The 17,500-nt window shown below is 35.8% G+C and overlaps 1 protein-coding gene and 2 long non-coding RNA genes across 9 annotated transcripts in view; 1 reads left to right on the plus strand and 2 right to left on the minus strand.

Annotated features, from left to right (window-relative positions):
- Window positions 1-17,500, plus strand: part of stk32c (serine/threonine kinase 32C) — a 108,223-nt gene that overhangs the window by 31,010 nt on the left and 59,713 nt on the right. For all 4 annotated transcript variants that reach the window (XR_015944950.1, XR_015506551.2, XR_015506552.1 and 1 more), the window contains exon 2: window positions 7,287-7,342. Coding sequence is in view for 1 of the 4 variants with exons in the window: in XM_087279917.1 (XP_087136043.1) it covers window positions 7,287-7,342 (56 nt within the window). In the remaining 3 variants the exon portion in view is untranslated. The remainder of the gene's footprint in view (window positions 1-7,286; window positions 7,343-17,500) is intronic.
- Window positions 9,085-12,674, minus strand: LOC147841233 (uncharacterized). 4 transcript variants are annotated; one of them, XR_015506561.1, is made up of 8 exons: window positions 12,630-12,674; window positions 11,999-12,071; window positions 10,984-11,041; window positions 10,801-10,894; window positions 10,520-10,677; window positions 10,329-10,424; window positions 10,037-10,154; window positions 9,085-9,238 (listed from the first exon to the last, which is right to left on the minus strand). It is a non-coding gene; the product is annotated as an uncharacterized LOC147841233 (long non-coding RNA). The 4 variants fall into 4 exon arrangements; XR_015506560.1 differs by having other exon boundaries at window positions 10,025-10,154; XR_015506562.1 differs by having other exon boundaries at window positions 10,025-10,154; window positions 12,172-12,674.
- LOC147841234 (uncharacterized) overlaps window positions 13,638-17,500 on the minus strand; it is a 4,102-nt gene continuing 239 nt past the window's right edge. The window contains exons 1-4 of the long non-coding RNA XR_015506565.1: window positions 17,116-17,500; window positions 16,393-17,045; window positions 14,711-16,347; window positions 13,638-14,574 (exon numbers count right to left, since the gene is read on the minus strand). The exon at window positions 17,116-17,500 is cut by the window's right edge and continues 239 nt beyond it. This is a non-coding gene — a long non-coding RNA (uncharacterized LOC147841234). The remainder of the gene's footprint in view (window positions 14,575-14,710; window positions 16,348-16,392; window positions 17,046-17,115) is intronic.

A 17,500-nucleotide genomic window follows, 5' to 3' on the forward strand; every position in this document is an offset into this window, starting at 1 on the left:
CAGTTTTGGGGTGTATTTTGACCAGGAATAGTTTTTGCCTGATTCTCTGTAATGACCATCACTGACCAAACCTTGAGCTGCTGGAAAAGTCTCAACTAGTTTTGACCCTCATTTCTCAAAAGCACTCAGATTCTCAGAGTCCTCAGTGTATATCAGCACGAATAAGCCTCACAGATCCCTCTTTTACAGTGCTATTTTCTCCAGAATGCTCTACAGTGTAATATATATGTGCATATAAACCAGATTAGCCAGTACCAAAGACAAAACTGATCAACTGATCTAACAAAACACTGAAGATCACAGTCTAAAAATTACTACACACAAATTGATATGTTGGGGAAAATATTAAATACAGTTTTAATAAACAGAAAATCAAGAGAAACACAACAATATAGAATATTTAGTCTACATTTTGTTTGTAATTTGTATTGCAATAACTGGTTTAAATGTAAATGTATTATCTTATGTATTCCTAAAGACGCTCAGTGACCAAACTCTCATTTCAGTGCATACAATTGTTTAATATAAGTCTGTGAATGATGTCTCGTGTCTCTCTTCTGTCTCCTGATATGGTTATTCTCATTAGCTGCAGTGCTGTGTGGGACAGATGGAGCTCAGACAGGAAGTGACACTAATGACTTCCTGTGTGTGGGTTTCTGTTCATTCTGTCCACGCTGTCAGTCGTCTGCACATAAACCCTCAACAACATTCTGGAGTTACACACTTATAAATACACAGAACACTGAAATAGCGGATATGCAGAGCTGTTCACCAATTACACGACACAATGTGCTGTCAGTAATATAATCCCTCAGATTACACATCCATGATAAAGTAATCTGACTACCTCTGGATTACATTTAGATTACTTTTGTGCTAACCTTTTTTGATTACATGGTAAAAAAGTGTGATTGGTAATATAACCTCTGAGATTACATGTTTATTTTAAAGTAATCTGATTACATTTAGATTACTTTTGAAATAACCCTTATTCGATTACATGGTAAAAACTAATCGGTAATATAATCTCTCGGATTACACAATAGAAGTAATCAGATTACTTTTGGATTACATTAGGATTACTTTTGCACTAACCCTTATTTGATTACATGGTAAGAACTGCAATCATTTATATAATCTCTCAGATTAAACATGTAAAGTAATCTGATTACTTTTGGATTACATTAGGATTACTTTTGCACTAACCCTTATTTGATTACATGGTACAAACTGTAATCGGTAATATAATCTCTCAGATTACACATTTAAAGTAATCTGATTAATTTTGCATTACATTTAGATTACTTTTGCACTAACCTTATTTGATTACATGGTAGAAACTGTAATCTGTAATCACTTAGATTAAAAAAGTAAAGTAATCGGATTACTTTTGGATAACATTTAGATTACGTTTGCACTAACCTTTATTTGATTACATGGTAAAAATCAAGTCAAGCGTGCCTGTGTGTGTGTGTGTGTCTTTGTGTGTGTTTGAGTGTGTAAGTGTTGAATATGTGTGAGTCAGGCGTGTGTTGAATGTGTGTGTGTGTGTGTTTGTGTTGTATGTGTGAATCAGGTGTGTGTGCTGCTCTGTGGGCTTGTCTGCATGCGTGTCTGTTTATGTGTTTGTGTGTGTGATGAATGTGTTTGAGTCAGGTGTGTGTGCTGTGCATTTGTGTGTGTGTGTGTATTAATTGTGTGTGTGTGTGTGTGTGTGTATCTGCAGCATCTCTAAGGGTCTTAGTATTATTGTTGTCTCTGTGGTCCATTAGCAGTGGATTGGAAATCACTCTTGCTTCTGAAGTTTGGCTTTTCTCCAGCAGGACGTGAGCCAGAGATCATACACACATCCGTCTGAGGGCTGCTGACTCAGAGACTCACACACTCACACACAGAAAACACTGAGCCCGAGGCCAGATACACTGCACTATACTCACAGACACACACACTGCTGCATTATTCTGTGTGTCAGAGCCCATAACAGCACCATGCAGGAGGAGATCATCCTCTACTGTGCTGTATATCAGCCAATGAATCATGCATAAATGTGGGCGGGGCTTAGTCTTTCTCCATTGGCAGCTAATTGGTTGGTTGTGTGTGCTGTTGGTGGATTTTGTGTGAGTGACTCCGCCCTCACAACTATTATGATTATGCTTTGGTTATGTTTAAGTTATATTCATGTTATGTTCACCTATAGACAGGTTATGTTCAGGTTATGTTCACCTATGTTCAGGTTATGTTCAGGTTATGTTCACATATATTCAGTTTGTTCAGAAGTTATGTTCACCTATAGTCAGGTTATGTTCAAGTTATGTTCTGCTTATGTTTAGGTTAAATTCAGGTTATGTTCACCTATGTTCAGGTTATGTTCAGGTAATGTTTAGGTTATGTTTACCCATATTTAGGGTTATTTTTGGGTTATGTTTAGGTTATGTTCACCTATATTAAGTTTATGTTCAGATTATCTTCAGGTTATGTTTACCTATATTCAGGTTATGTTCAGGTAATTTTTAGGTTATGTTTACCTATATTCAGGGTTATTTTTGTGTTATGTTTAGGTTATGTTCACCTATATTAAGTTTATGTTCAGATTATCTTCAGGTTATGTTTACCTATATTCAGGTTATGTTTACCTATATTCAGTTTATGTTCAGATTATCTTCTGGTTATGTTCATCTATATTCAGGTTATGTTCAAGTTATGTTTTGCTTATGTTTAGGTTATATTCAGGTTATGTTCAGATTATGTTCAGGTTATGCTTAGGTTATGTTCACTTATATTCAGGTTATGTCAGGGTTATGTTTAGGTTATGTTTGGAATATGTTCAGATTATGTTCAGGTCATATTCAAATTATTTTCAGGTTATGTTCATTATTATCAGGTTTGTTTTCGGGTTAAGTTTAGGTTATGTTCGGAATATGTTCAGATTATGTTCAGGTTATACTCAGATTATACTCAGGTTATGTTTATATTATTTTCAGGTTTGTTTTCGGATTATGTTTAGGTTATATTTAGTTTATGTTCAGATTATGTTCAGCTTTTATTCAGGTTATGTTCAGATTATGTTAGGGTTATGTTCAAGCTATGTTCAAGGAATGTTCTGGTAATCTTTAGGTTATGTTCAGGTTATGTTGAGATTATGTTTGGGCTGTCATAGATTTTATCTTCTATTGTGTTGTGAATCAAATTTAAACAATACAGATGTGCACATTATGTCCAGGTTATGTTTAGGTTTTGTTCAGGTTATGTTAAGGTGTTCTTCTAGTTATGCTCCAGTTATATTGTGCATTTTATGTGTATTTTGGGCTTTGTATTTTCTATTGGGATCTGATTGGATGGTTGTGCTTTGCTATTGGTAGATCCCATGTGACTGACAGTTTGACCCCGCCCTCACACAAGTAAACACCAATCAGAATAGAGATACTGATAAAGATTAAAGAATGCATGGCAATTAAACTCTTTTTTAATAAACAATTCAGTATTTAATTTAGATTTCATGATAATTTAGTATCATCATTATCATCATGATCACATGTGTTTTATTGAGGAGCTTTATTGAGATTATGATAGTCTGTATTGAATTCTGGGAAGGTAAAAATATACAGACCCTGAGAGTGTGGATTCATTTCCAGCAAACAAATGGCTCAACATTAGTCATCAGAATGACTGCTGTTTTTAAAGCTTGCCCACAGACTCCATTTATTTGCTGTTTAACGCCAAACCTCTTTCTGTGACTAATTCTGTAAACACTGTTCACTTCCAGCTTCACATTTTAATCCAGCCTCAGGGGCAAAATTCACACAAAAAAGCAAAGCAGCACTTGCACAGTTAAAATAAATACAGCTGGTGCAATTAACCTGAAATGGGAACATTAAATCAAAGCATTGACTGTAGCATTGCACTTAAATCTGCTCATGTTGCATCAAATACTTTCATATTCACATGTATAATTTGAAATCATTAATGCAATAATTGTAAATGATTTTCAGTATTCTGCATTTCAATGACATGCTTCATATAATAAAATATATTTCAATAATATCTGCAATGTTGAGCTGAGATTAGAATCAACCAGTAAACAATTCGGAAACACATGCATAGTTTAACCCTAATAGAGTAAACACAATAGTAGACAAGACAAGCTGTTGAATAATCTTAGCAGAACTTTGATTAAAGCTTTTAAACCACTTCAAATGTTATTTTAAAATTAATTATTTTAATTCTGTACCTCACTAATGTTAGACTGTCTAGATAACAGGCTACAATGTGTGTGTGTCTGAATTTGTGTTTTTGTGACTGTGTAAATGTGTGTATTTGCGACTGTGTGTGTGTGAGACAGTGTAGTATGTTTCTATTTTTGACTCTGCATGTGTGCGCATGTGTGTTTGTGTGTCTGTGTTTCTGACAGTGTGTTTATGAGTTTGTGTGTGTGTGTTTGTGACAGTGTATTATGTTTCTGTTTTTAACTTTAGTGTGTGTGCGTTTGTGTGTGTGCGGCCTCAGGGTGCAGTAGAAAGCGAGCAGAAAGCATTAGTGAATGAAAAGCTTCTGCTTGATCTGTCCTCAGCTTTGAGTCCTCATGAATGGACGCTTTCAGACGCACAACAGCTTTTCAGAGCACATCAAACCGCTGAAATATGATTTCCATGCTTAAATTCATTTCTAATGAGCTGTGACACACAGCCTTACATCTAAAATACTGGACAGCATCTTCAGTTTGCTTCACATAATGCCACACACTCGTCCATCATTCAACATGGCTCTGAAAACATTGAATAAGAGATATTGGAAATCTGACATTGTAATATTTTATTTTTCTATGATATATATTGCGATATTGAGTTTAATTTTACCAGATGTAATAAATATGACAGCACATAATATTAGACTAGATATTCTTCAAGACGCTAGTGTTCAGCTTAAAGTGACATGTAAAGGCTTCACTAGGGTAATTAGGGTAAAGTTAGGGTAATTAGGCAAGTCATTGTATAACAGTGGTTTGTTCTGGAGACAATCCAACACTAATATTGCTGAAGGGGGCGAATAATATTGACCTTAACATGACTTGAAATCTATTAAAAACTGTGTATTTAAAACTGTGGAGAGCAATACCTAGTTCTATCACTGGGTGTCAAACTGACATACTGCACCTTTAAAAAGCTCACACAAACACAGGCCCTAAAAACAAACATTTTGGTAACATTACGGTTAAACATTGACAAATCATGTGCGTTTTCAAATGGGTCAATTATAATAGCGGTTTGACATTACAGATTCTGCCATGTGACTATTGCAGATGCACACACTGCGATATCGATGCTGAAACCATAGATTGTGCAGCCCTAATGCATGTGTGTGTCATATTTAGTTTGCTGATGCGTTAGATATGATAATGTGATTATGATCCTCGGGTATATGGTGAATATATTCTGCTGACGGAAACAGAAACACTGGCGCTGAGTGAAGGTCGAATCGATGCGGCGTTTTCACACACGCTGGTGTTTTTATGAGATGAAGTATTGATTGATCAGATTCTGATGAACAAACACTCTCAATGCTTCTGTTGTTCTTCAGATACAGCTGTGTGAAGACTGAACAACAGCAAATGTGTACAGTTTATACCGGAGAAACAAAAACACACTTGTAGCATCAGCATATAGATTGTAACTGTTGTAATATGTTTTGGTCTTGTATAAAGCTTAGTGGATGTTGAGGCTATTTTTACAACTACAATGGAGGGAAATATTTATCCTCCTTAAAATATTTCCCAAATGATGTTGAACAGATTCAGTAAATGTTCACAGTATTTCCTCTAATATTTTTATTTCTCAAGAAAGTTTTTAAAAATTAAGTCATTTGAATGTCAATATTATAAGCCCCCTTTAGCAATATTAGTTTTGGATTGTCTCCAGAACAAACCACTGTAATACAATAACAGCGTATAGCCTAATACCCAATACCCTAACTTTACCCTAATTACCCTAGTGAAGCCTTTACATGTCACTGTAAGCTGAACACTAGTGTCTTGAAGAATATCTAGTCTAATATTATGTGCTGTCATCATGACAAAGAGGAAATAAATCAGTTATTAGAGATGAGTTATTAAAGTTATTATGATTAGAGATGTGCTGAAACAATCTCCTCTCAGTTAAACAGAAATTGGGGGAAAAATAAAAATGTAACAACAGGTCTAATAGTTCTGTTTTCTTGGGTATGTCTATCTCCTCTTAATTGCCAACAGATTTTGTTGCCGTTTGAGAATACTCCCATGTCATATCATCTTACAAATATATAATATGATCGCATTGTTTTTATCGTGCTCTGGGAAAATTGGCTAATATATTACCAACTCTCCCACAGTGGATTCGTAATGTTATCTTCTTCCAAAAGTGTGGTGATTCTACAGTTACTATGGTAACACAACAAACTATAGTGATTGATCTGTTGTGGGGATTCTACAGTAACTATGGTAACACAACAAACTATAAAGATTAATCTGTTGTATTGATTCTACAGTTACTATGGTAACACAACAAACTATGGTGATTGATCTGCTGTGGTGATTCTACAGTTGCTATGGTAACACAACAACTATAGTAATTGATCTGTTGTGGTGATTCTACAGTTACTATGGTAACACAACAACTATAGTAATTGATCTGTTGCCGGGATTCTGCAGTTGCTATTGGTAACACCACATTTATAGTAATTGATCTATTGTGGTGTCTCTACAGTTGCTATGGTAACACAACAAACTATAGTGATTGATCTGTTGTGGTGATTCTACAGTTGCTATGGTAACACAACAAACTATAGTGATTGATCTGTTGTGGTGATTCTACGGTTACTATGGTAACACAACAACTATAGTAATTGATCTGTTGCCGGGATTCTGCAGTTGCTATGGTAACACCACATTTATAGTAATTGATCTATTGTGGTGACTCTACAGTTGCTATGGTAACACAACAAACTATAGTGATTGATCTGTTGTAATGATTCTAAAGTTGCTATGGTAACACATCATTAGTAATTGATCTGTTCCGGTGATTCTACAGTTGCTAAGGTAACACAACAACTATAGTAACACAACAAATGTAGCAATATAAACAAAGTTTATAAGTGTATTTGGTTTGAGTGTGTGGTTCAGGAGAGCAGTGTAAACATGAGTGTGGGAGTTATTTAGGTTTACATTAACATCATGCTTGATGATTGACTTTTCTGTTCAGGATGCTTTATTGTCATAACATTCACCTTTATTGATCTCCTTTTCCTTCTCTTTGCAGTGAATTTCGATCACTTTCAAATCCTGCGAGCCATTGGGAAAGGCAGCTTTGGGAAGGTAAGAGGATTCATTCACATCTGCCATATGCAAACACCACAAAGATGAATAAATGACACTAAAATCCCGTTTCTCATCAGTGTTTCTGTTTACTTTACACTACAGAGCACGTATTCCAACAAAATATCATAATGCTAAAGTAGATCATAACCTGCAGATCTAGATGAAAACCAAATAATGACTGCGTCAGTCCTAAATGTACGACTCTTAAATATTTGATCCAGGAGCATTTCACTAAGTGCTAAAACTACACTGTAATGTCAGGTTTAGCTTATTTGAGGAAACTGATTGCAACAAACCATTTAAGATAAAAAAAAATAATCCTAATGAGTACTGGGAACTAAAAATGAACTGGGAAGTAAATGAAGCAATTTGAGCACAGTAAAACCCAATAAATGAGGAGAACTTAAACCAACTGAGTACTTTAAAACCCAATGAATTAAGACAACTCAAACCGTTTGAGAAAGCCGATTGCCACAAACCATTTGAGTTAAACTAATCTAAAAGTACTGTGAACTCAATCCATTTAAGCTGAAGTAATGAGGTATTTTATTATCTCAGCACTGAGTTAAAAACTCGTGACAAATTAGTAGAATTAACTTTCAGTCTTGTTCAGCACATGTTTTACGCAGCAGATGTCCTTCCAGCTGCAACCTAGTACTGGGAAACACCCATACACACTCAAATCACACTCATACACTACGACCAGTGTACACTGTAATCCCGAAAAAGTTGACAAAACTCAAAAAATTTGAGGTAATCAGTTACGTCAAATTTTTTAAGTTATGAAATTATCTATTTTAAGTAAACAGAAACATTAAGTTTTGAGTTTGTTGTACTCATGCAAGACACTTCACCTAACTTAAAATACCCAAGTTACTCAGCTTATACGTTTTAATTGCAATTAACTTAATTGTTTTAATTTTTCCAAACTTTAAATACTTAGTCACCCAGCTCATACATTTTAATACCAATTAACTTAATTGCTTTAATTTCTTTTAACTTTAAATACTTAAATCACCCAGCTCATACATTTTAATAGCAATTAACTTATTTTTAATTATTTATCTCACCTTTACATACTTTGTCACCCAGCTCATACATTTTGATAGCATTTTTTAAAATTAACTTCTCCATCGTCAGTTTCACAAATAAAATTAGCCATTATTTTAATCTTTAAACCCCATAAATCTGTCAAAATAAATCTGTAATTTAAAACACACAGACAATACCATTTTAGACATTTATTGTTAAAGAAAAAATGTCCAACAGTACTTTCAAATTTGTCTCCTATGCAATTACAAATGTCTTAAAACGATAAAAACTATTAGACATAAAGAGATTGAAAATGAACACTATTCTGAAATTAATAAAAATTACCCACAATGTAAATATGATATCAGACATAAGAGCCTCAAGAAAAAACAACTATAAAGTTTGATAAAATTTAATAATACATTAATAAGTGTAAAACTTACTCTTAAGGCATTCGTTAAAAAAAATAATAAGTGCACATTCTGTGAAATGACTCGTTTAGTGTAAACTACACAGAAACTGTATATATATATATATATATATATCGTTGAAGTCAGAATTATTCGCCCCCATTTATTTTTCCCCCAATTTCTGTTTAACGGAGAGCAGATTATATATATATATATATATATATATATATATATATATATATATATATATATATATATATTGTAGCGAAGCAGAGGGAAAACAGCGACACAGTTGGATAAGTTTACAGACAAGTCCCCAGAGGGTGCTTTATTTACAACGTGAATGGGGTGTAAACGGTGCTCTTCTTCAAGGTGAGGTGCTCTGGTGCTCCGGGAAGTAAGTGAAGGACAGTGAGTAGTCGGATGTGGGATCGTCACGAGCTGGAGTCTGCTGTGGAGAGACAGAGACAAGCGTTAGCGCATGGAGTCATTGGGTGAATGAAGCTCATCTTCTCCTTGCGTGGGCTTGGTTTATATGCCTCTCCACTTGATGACATCCAGCTGTGAACGATCCTGTGTTGATGATGGTCCAGCTGGGTTGAATTAGCGACCAGGGCGACGTGGCATGTGTGCGCGCGTTACAATATATATATATATATATATATATATATATATATATATATATATATATATATATATATATATATATATATATATATATATATATATATATATATATATATATATATATTCAGTCTTGGTTGAACTATGATTCTGTCATTTACTTATTCCAAACCTGTTTGAGTTTCTTTCTTCTGTTGAAAAAAAAAAAAAAAGCTGAGACCTGTAACCACCGATTTCCACAGTATTTGTTTTCCTATTAGAAAGTCAGTGGTTACAGGTTGTCAGCTTTACTTAACTTTTGTGTTTAACAGAAGCAAGAAATTCAAGCAGGTTTGGGACAAGTGAAGAGTTAGTAAATGACAGAATTTTACATTTGGACAAACTATCCCTATATATAATAAAATGCATACTTACCAATTAAAGGTAAATAAATGTTTTGAAGTTACTACCCCAGAGACAGTCTTTATTAAGTTAAAAAAAAAAAAAAGCTCTACATCAACTCATTCTTTAAGGTTTCCATGCTACGAGACTTTTTATTTTCCATCATCCATGCCAAGCAAAACTTTTTGCACAAGTTCAAAGTCTTTTACTATATATTATGTGAAGAGCATACATTAATCCATACAAGACAAGAAAGGTCTGGAAGTGTGCTGTGGGTGGTGTCCAATTCATTCTTCAGGACAACAGAGACCCTCAGTGAATGCAGGGCCAATAAAGCATCTTCAGTCAGCAGGATTATCAATCTAAAAATATAATTCAAGGATATTAATGTAAGGACAGTATCAAAATGACTGAGCCAATATTATATGATTCATCAACTATTCTTGATTACAAATATGTTTTTAAGTAAAAGTTTTCAAAACTTTCATCTTTTCATTAAACATGCCTAATTGTGAAAAGAATGAATGAAGTCTTACCATGGTGTTCCTAAAGAATCTTAAGTCACGCTCACGCAGCAAGACCAAAAGACCTCTGATAACAGTAGTCCGTCATGAACTGACATCATTCAGTTCCTGGAAATCAAGAATCAATTTTTTAAAAATTAAAAAAATAATAATAATTCAAATTATATTTTAATGTATACTTTAACACGTGACCCCAAACATACCTGCTCATCATAAACCTTTAAAAGATTAGCCAGGGTATCTGCTGTCTTGCCAGTTTTGGATGCTGTTTGCCTTAAAATTGTCATCAAATGAAATAGGTGGTGGTCCAGTTTTGCAAAGAATTTGTGGGGAAAATTCTCATTTGTAACATGTTGGTACTCTGCAAACAGCAAAAAGAAACAAGAGAGAATTTCATAAAACAAACCCACACCACAAAATATACAATTCTAGAAAAAATGTATTAATATTATTATTATGTTTCATTTACTTATCTATTTTTTACCTCAGATGAAAATCAGGTGTTGATCAGATGTTGAAAGCAGGATCTTCATGTTGTAAACTGAACTCAAGGTCTAGCTGAAGTTTCACTTTCCTTGCTGCAAAAGTATCATTGATAAATACACTGTAATATTTATTTTATCTGGATATGCCAGGCATAGTAGTACAAAATAAATATTTTACCCACCTTTCACATGCCTCCATTTAAGAACCTATCTGTAGTCAGCAACACCTGACCTTCAATTCTGTATGTACAAAAAGTCACAGTGTCATTTAGCTGAGAGTGGAAGTAGTACAATTGCATGATGTCTAACGTTAACCTCCAAAACGGTTAGCAATATAGCTGATTATCATATTAGTTGCTTTGATTCGATGAACACAGATTTAATTTAAACAGTTTTGAAATTTCTAAAACTGAATATGACGACAAAGAAATTTAAGGCCTGATTTTAAAAGCTAGAAATAACAAAACTTACCTTATTGTCTAATGATGTAAATATATATAGACTAAAATATTTATATTTTTAAGATATAAATATATTTTAAGCTACAAAATTTGCACATCAGAAAACTATGTCTTGTTTAGCACGTCTTGAATATTTTGTTTTGTTATTATTTTATTTAATAACATAATTTTGTATTAATGTGTTATAGATATGCATACTTTGTTTTTTAGGCTGTTTATATTTTCTCCAGAGTAAACATTTAAAAAAATAGACTGAAAAAAAAAAACTTTTATCATACCATTAAAATACATTTGACCTAAATGACATTTAAACTCATTTAACTGATCGCATTAATCAGGTAATCATTGATATGCAAAGATGTCATCTTAAGCGCGAGGAAATATAAAGTGTTGATCAGTGCTGGTGATTGAGGTAAAGTTAGTTTTATATTTACACATTCAGACTTTCTCCTTAATAATATAATTTCAGAAAGGTAATTTTTGCATATTCTTAATGGTGAAATCATATTAGCAGCCAATGACTTTCAAAGTACAACATTGTCCAGTCAAAAAAATATAGTGCATTTAGTGTAATGTTGTTTTCATGTCATACTTGCATGTAATTTCAGAACAAATAGACAAAGTACCATGGTAAACAATTTATGGAGCGAGTCACAAGTTGTTACTAAATGAATGTATGAATATAAAACCAACTTTACCTCAATGTGGTAGTGTAAAATGAAGCTCTGCTCTGTACCTGCTCAGGTGAGGAGCGCAGCTTAAATGTTCTCCGTCAGGCTATCCTCATACATGGATCAGCAAGCAACAAGCTGCGTGTGACATTAAGTTTTGAGACTACGTTTTTGCGCGTCATCAGAAAATACCGTTTAGTGTTTAGGCGGAGATCATTTGAGTTATGATTAACGTCACGTTTCTTGCGCCTTTCGTTTCCGAAGTGCCTACAGATCGCGAAGATAATACCACATTCACATACTGGATGGAGTTCAGCGCAGCGCCATGACATGCGGTTGTGAGAGCGCGCGTCTCCATGACAACTTCAGCACAGGCTGAGAAAAGGCATACTCGCGCCAAGATTTAAATTTTTTTGAAAAATGTAATCTGCCGATTTTAAATATTTTTGTCTTTATCACACTCTGTTAAAATTCAGAGTTAACACATTACAACTAACGCTAACGTTGCACTGATTCTAACTTTTTAAACAGTAATGTTAACGTTAGTTAGCAACAAGTGAGGCTAAACATGTTTTCTGTAATGTACGACATGTAAACGCACCCTGATTAACTCTACATTACATTGAACTGTTACTGTGATTATATTAATTAAAACATACATTTAATATTTCTTGGATTTGTAAATATTTTACTTACTGTAGTGTGAAGCGAGGCCGATCCGCCATCTTGAAAAAAACGAATGAAGCATGAGCACGTACGTGAACCTGGATGACGTCAGACGCAAAATCATTGGGCTGACAGATTTTGAGTTAATGAAACTTTAAAGAGACATTTTGTATAAATTAAACCCAGCAGAATTGTTCACCTTACTTGAAAGATTAAATTTTTTCAAACTCAAAAATAAGAAAAAGTTCTAAATACTCATCAAGGTTAATAAAGATAAACAAATTTTAATGATTTAAGTTAATAGAACTCAATTCAATTAATTAGTTACAGCATTAGGGTTTACAGTGTAGTTGATCAGTTCCTGTGGGGGAAACCGGAGCACCCAGAGGAAACCCACACCAACACGGGGAGAACATGCAAACTCCACACAGAAACACCAACTGACCCAGCCCAGCGACCTTCTTGCTGTGAGGCAATTGTGCTACCCACTGCACCACTGCGCTGCCCCACACTGAAATATATTTATTTAAGTATTGTAGGGAGTCATGTGAAAGTGTGATTCACAGGAGGGCAAATAATTTAGCCTTGAATGATGTGTTTAATCAGAGTTTTCCCTTAATTACTTAAGCATCTATAACTTTGATCATTTTGAGCTATAATTTTGAGCATTATAAACTGTAGATGATGGATAATAAAGCCCCAGATAATAATAAAGATACATGACCTGTGAATGTAGACTAAAATATTCAGCAACTGTTTGGGAAGGGCATTTTTGAGAAAGTGCCTCAGACGGTGAGGGAGAGAAGGACCCTGATAGAGTCTCATTTTGCATGCTATCTTCACCAAATTTGAAATAAAAACTCATAAGACACTTGGCTTTCAAGTTTTTTTTACATTACATTAATGTTTTTCTGTGTTTGTATATGGATAAACAAATATTGAACACAAAACAGTTTTCTCTCTCATGACTTCATAATGCATAACTTTTGATATTTTTTAACATGTAACTTCCCCTTTCACCACGGTAAAGCTCAAAGTGTCTTCTTTACAATGAAAGCTGATTTGTGTTTGTAGCTTACTGGAGTCAGGAACTGGTACTATTTAAAGTTAGGTAGGTGTAAATCCCCAAAATTGAGCGCAAGACAAATGTGCAGAGTAAAACACGAGGAGAGTCCTGATTTAATGCCTGTATCAGAGCTCAATCTGCATCTTCTTCAGTGGAGTTTTAGAGATGTGGACGAGCCTCCTGTGACTACAGTCAGACTCTGGGTAATTCAGACTCTAATTACCCTGCGCTCTCGTTATCTGAAACCGGCCCGCGCTCAGATTTACCGCTTAAATAGGCCTTAAGTAATTACAATTCAATTTTTCCATTAATCTGGAGCACAGTGGTTAATTAATTAAAGACGTGTGCCTGTGTGTGTGTGCGTGTGTGTGTGCGTGTGTGTGTGCGTGTGTGTGTGTGTCGTGGGAGATCTATCCTGCGAGTGACCAGAGGCGGATCACTCTGAGATTTACTCACAGACACTTGATGATCAGAGAACTGCGGTCACATTAGAGTTTGAGCATGAGAAAAGATGTTGAGCGGTGCTGTGGAAAGAGGCAGGATAAACCAAGCGATTAGCCATGGAGCGATTGCTGCATCTTTTACATTTCTGTACAGAGACGTCACGCTTTATTACACAGCTCCACTTTATTAAAGTCGCAATCAAATGAAAATGGAGCTTTCTTATTTGTGTATAGCACTTGTCATACATGATGTAGTTCTACTAGTACTACTACCGACAAAGACTACTACAACTACTATTACTATGACTACTACTACGACGACAACTACTATTAATACTACTATGTCAAGAACAACTACTACTCGCTATAATCTTCTATGTGAAGTTACTGACAAAACCTACATTGTAAAAGCGCAATAAAAGATAAACTGAATTAAATACTAATATGATGACTACAACAACAACTACTACTACTACTACTACAACATCGACAAAGACTACTACCACTACTATAGCAACAACTACTACTATGACTACTACTACTACTACAACATCGACAAAGACTACTACCACTACTATAGCAACAACTACTACTATGACTACTACTACTACTACAACATCGACAAAGACTACTACCACTACTATAGCAACAACTACTACTACTATGACTACTACTACTACTATGATGACTACTACTATGACGGTGACTACTACTATTACTAGGATGACAACTACTACCACTACAATGAAGACTACTACTATAACGACTTCTACCACTTCTACTACTACTACTACTACTACTATGATGACTACAATTAAGACTACTATGTCAATGACTACTACTACTCACTATAATCGTCTATGTGAAGTTACTTTGACACAATCTACATTGTAAAAGCACTATAAAAATAAAGATGAATTGAATACTAAGATGATGACTACTACGACGACTACTACTACTATGACGACGACAACTACTACAACGATGATGACTACTATGATGATGACTACTACTACAACAACAACAACTACTACTACTACGTACTACTACTGCACTTCATTATTTTGGATAAATTAATTTGCTCTCATAACCTTTAATCAAATTCACCACTGGTCACATGCAATGCCTTTAGGGTGGGGCTATGAGCCATTTAAGTCGGGGTTATTGGTCATTCAGGGCGGAGCTATCAGTCCTTTGGGCCAAATCTATCAGTTACTTAGGGTGTGGCTTTCAGTCATTTAGGGTGGAGCTATCAGTCCATTAGGGTGGGGCCATCATTCATGTAGGGCGGGGCTATCATTACCTTCAGGCAGGGCTATCAGTCCTTTTAGGGTGGGGCTATCAGTGCTTTAAGGTGGGTCTTTCAGTGCTTTAGGGCAGGGCTATCAGTTCTTTAGGGTGGAGCTATCAGTCCTTTGGGGGAGGGCTATCAGTCTTTTAGGGTGGGGCTATAAGTCCTTTAGGTCGGGGCTATCAGTTCTTTAGGGCCAAGATATTAGTCCTTTAGGGCGGGTTATAAGTTATTTAGGGTGGAGCTATCAGTCCATTAGGGTGGGGCCATCATTCATGTAGGACGGGGCTATCATTACCTTAAGGCAGGGCTATCAGTCCTTTTAGGGCAGGGCTGTAACTTATTTAGAGTGGGCTGTCAGTCCCTAAGGGCAGGGCTATCAGTCCTTTAGGGCGGGGCTATCAGTGTTTTAGGGTGGGGCTGTAAGTCCTTTAGAGGAGGGCTAGTAGTCCTTTAGGGTGGGGCTATCATTGCTTTAGGGTGGTGCTATCAGTTCCTTATGGCGAGGCTTTACGTTCTTTAGGGTGGGGCTATCAGTCCTTTAGGGTGTGGCTATCAGTTCTTTAGGGTGGTGCTATCAGTCCTTTAGGGTAGTGCTATTAGTCATTTAGGGTGGGGCTATCAGTCCTTTAGGGCGGGGCTATCAGTTCTTTAGGGTGGGGCTGTAAGTCCTTTAGAGGAGGGCTAGTAGTCCTTTAGGGTGGGGCTATCATTCCTTTAGGGTGGTGCTATCAGTTCCTTTTGGCGAGGCTTTACGTTCTTTAGGGTGGGGCTATCAGTCCTTTAGGGTGTGGCTATCAGTCCTTTAGGTCGCGGTTATCAGTTCTTTAGGGCCAGGAATTCAGTCCTTTAGGGCGGGAATATAAGTTCTTTAGGGTGGGGCTGTCAGTCCTTTAGGGTGGTGCTATCAGTCCTTTAGGGTAGTGCTATTAGTCATTTAGGGTGGGGCTATTAGTTCTTTAGGGTGGGGCTGTCAGTTCTTTAGGGTGGGGCTATCAGTTCTTTAGGGTGGGGCTATTCGTTCTTTAAGGTGAGTCTATCAATCCTTTAGTGCAGGGCTATCAGTTCTATAACGTGGAGCTATCAGTCATCTGGGCAGTCATTTATTAGCAGGTATTGTATCAGAATTTACAACTCAGAAAACAGAACTCTTCTCAACATCTGAATTGTTGGAGGAAAGATCATAGTCCCATGGATCATGAATCAAAAAATAGTGAAAACTGTTAATTGACTGATATATTTGTGTACAGTGTGTGAAAATAAAGCAGCATTTGTCAGCCTAATAATCTCTCTCTGCTGTAATACAGTGGGTGCTGGATAAATCCAACAGCAGCACTGATTCATCATATCACCAAATACAGCTTATTCTGGAAGATGTTTGGCAGCTGATCAGGATGACGGAGAGGATCAGATTATCAGTAATATTGTGTTCTTTCTGGAAATAAGAGAGTTTCTGCTGCTCTTTAATAAATCAGCATCTCAGTGTCTGATAATCCTCCTCATCACGTCTCCTGCTGCTCTTCATCCTCTCTTCATGACAGCAATAATCATAAAAACATGAAGAATGGAGGCTTTCACCTGTGTGTCCTCCAGAGCTGAAACACACACACCTGCTTTATAAAGCTGAAACACACACACACACACACCTGCTTTATAAAGCTGAAACACACACACACACACACACACCTGCTTTATAAAGCTGAAACACACACACACCTGCTTTAATGCACAGCTCTGCAGTTTGCTGACTGTACATGTGTGTGTTCAGACTGGATGTTGTGAATGTAATACTGAATATTATTGTTTGGTGTTGTGAAGTCAGTTATTCTGAGAGGAATATTTCAGCTTCACTTACACAGAGTCCTCCCATTCTCACATGTCATATTTCCTATTTAATTTCAACTCATAGTTAATTTATCTATGTGTGTGCACGTTACTCTGTGTGTGTGTGTGTGTGTGTGTGTGTGTGTGTGTTTGTGTTACACTGCGTGTGTGCAACTCTGTGTGTTTGAGTATTTACACTGTGAGTGTGTGTGTGTGTGCGTACATTGTGTGTTTGCATACGACAAATGCTACAACGACTTAATAACTCTGTGAAATC

The sequence above is a fragment of the Danio rerio genome, chromosome 13, assembly GCF_052040795.2.
Source record: "Danio rerio strain M-AB ecotype USA chromosome 13, GRCz13ab, whole genome shotgun sequence".
Taxonomy (NCBI): Eukaryota; Metazoa; Chordata; class Actinopteri; order Cypriniformes; family Danionidae; genus Danio; species Danio rerio.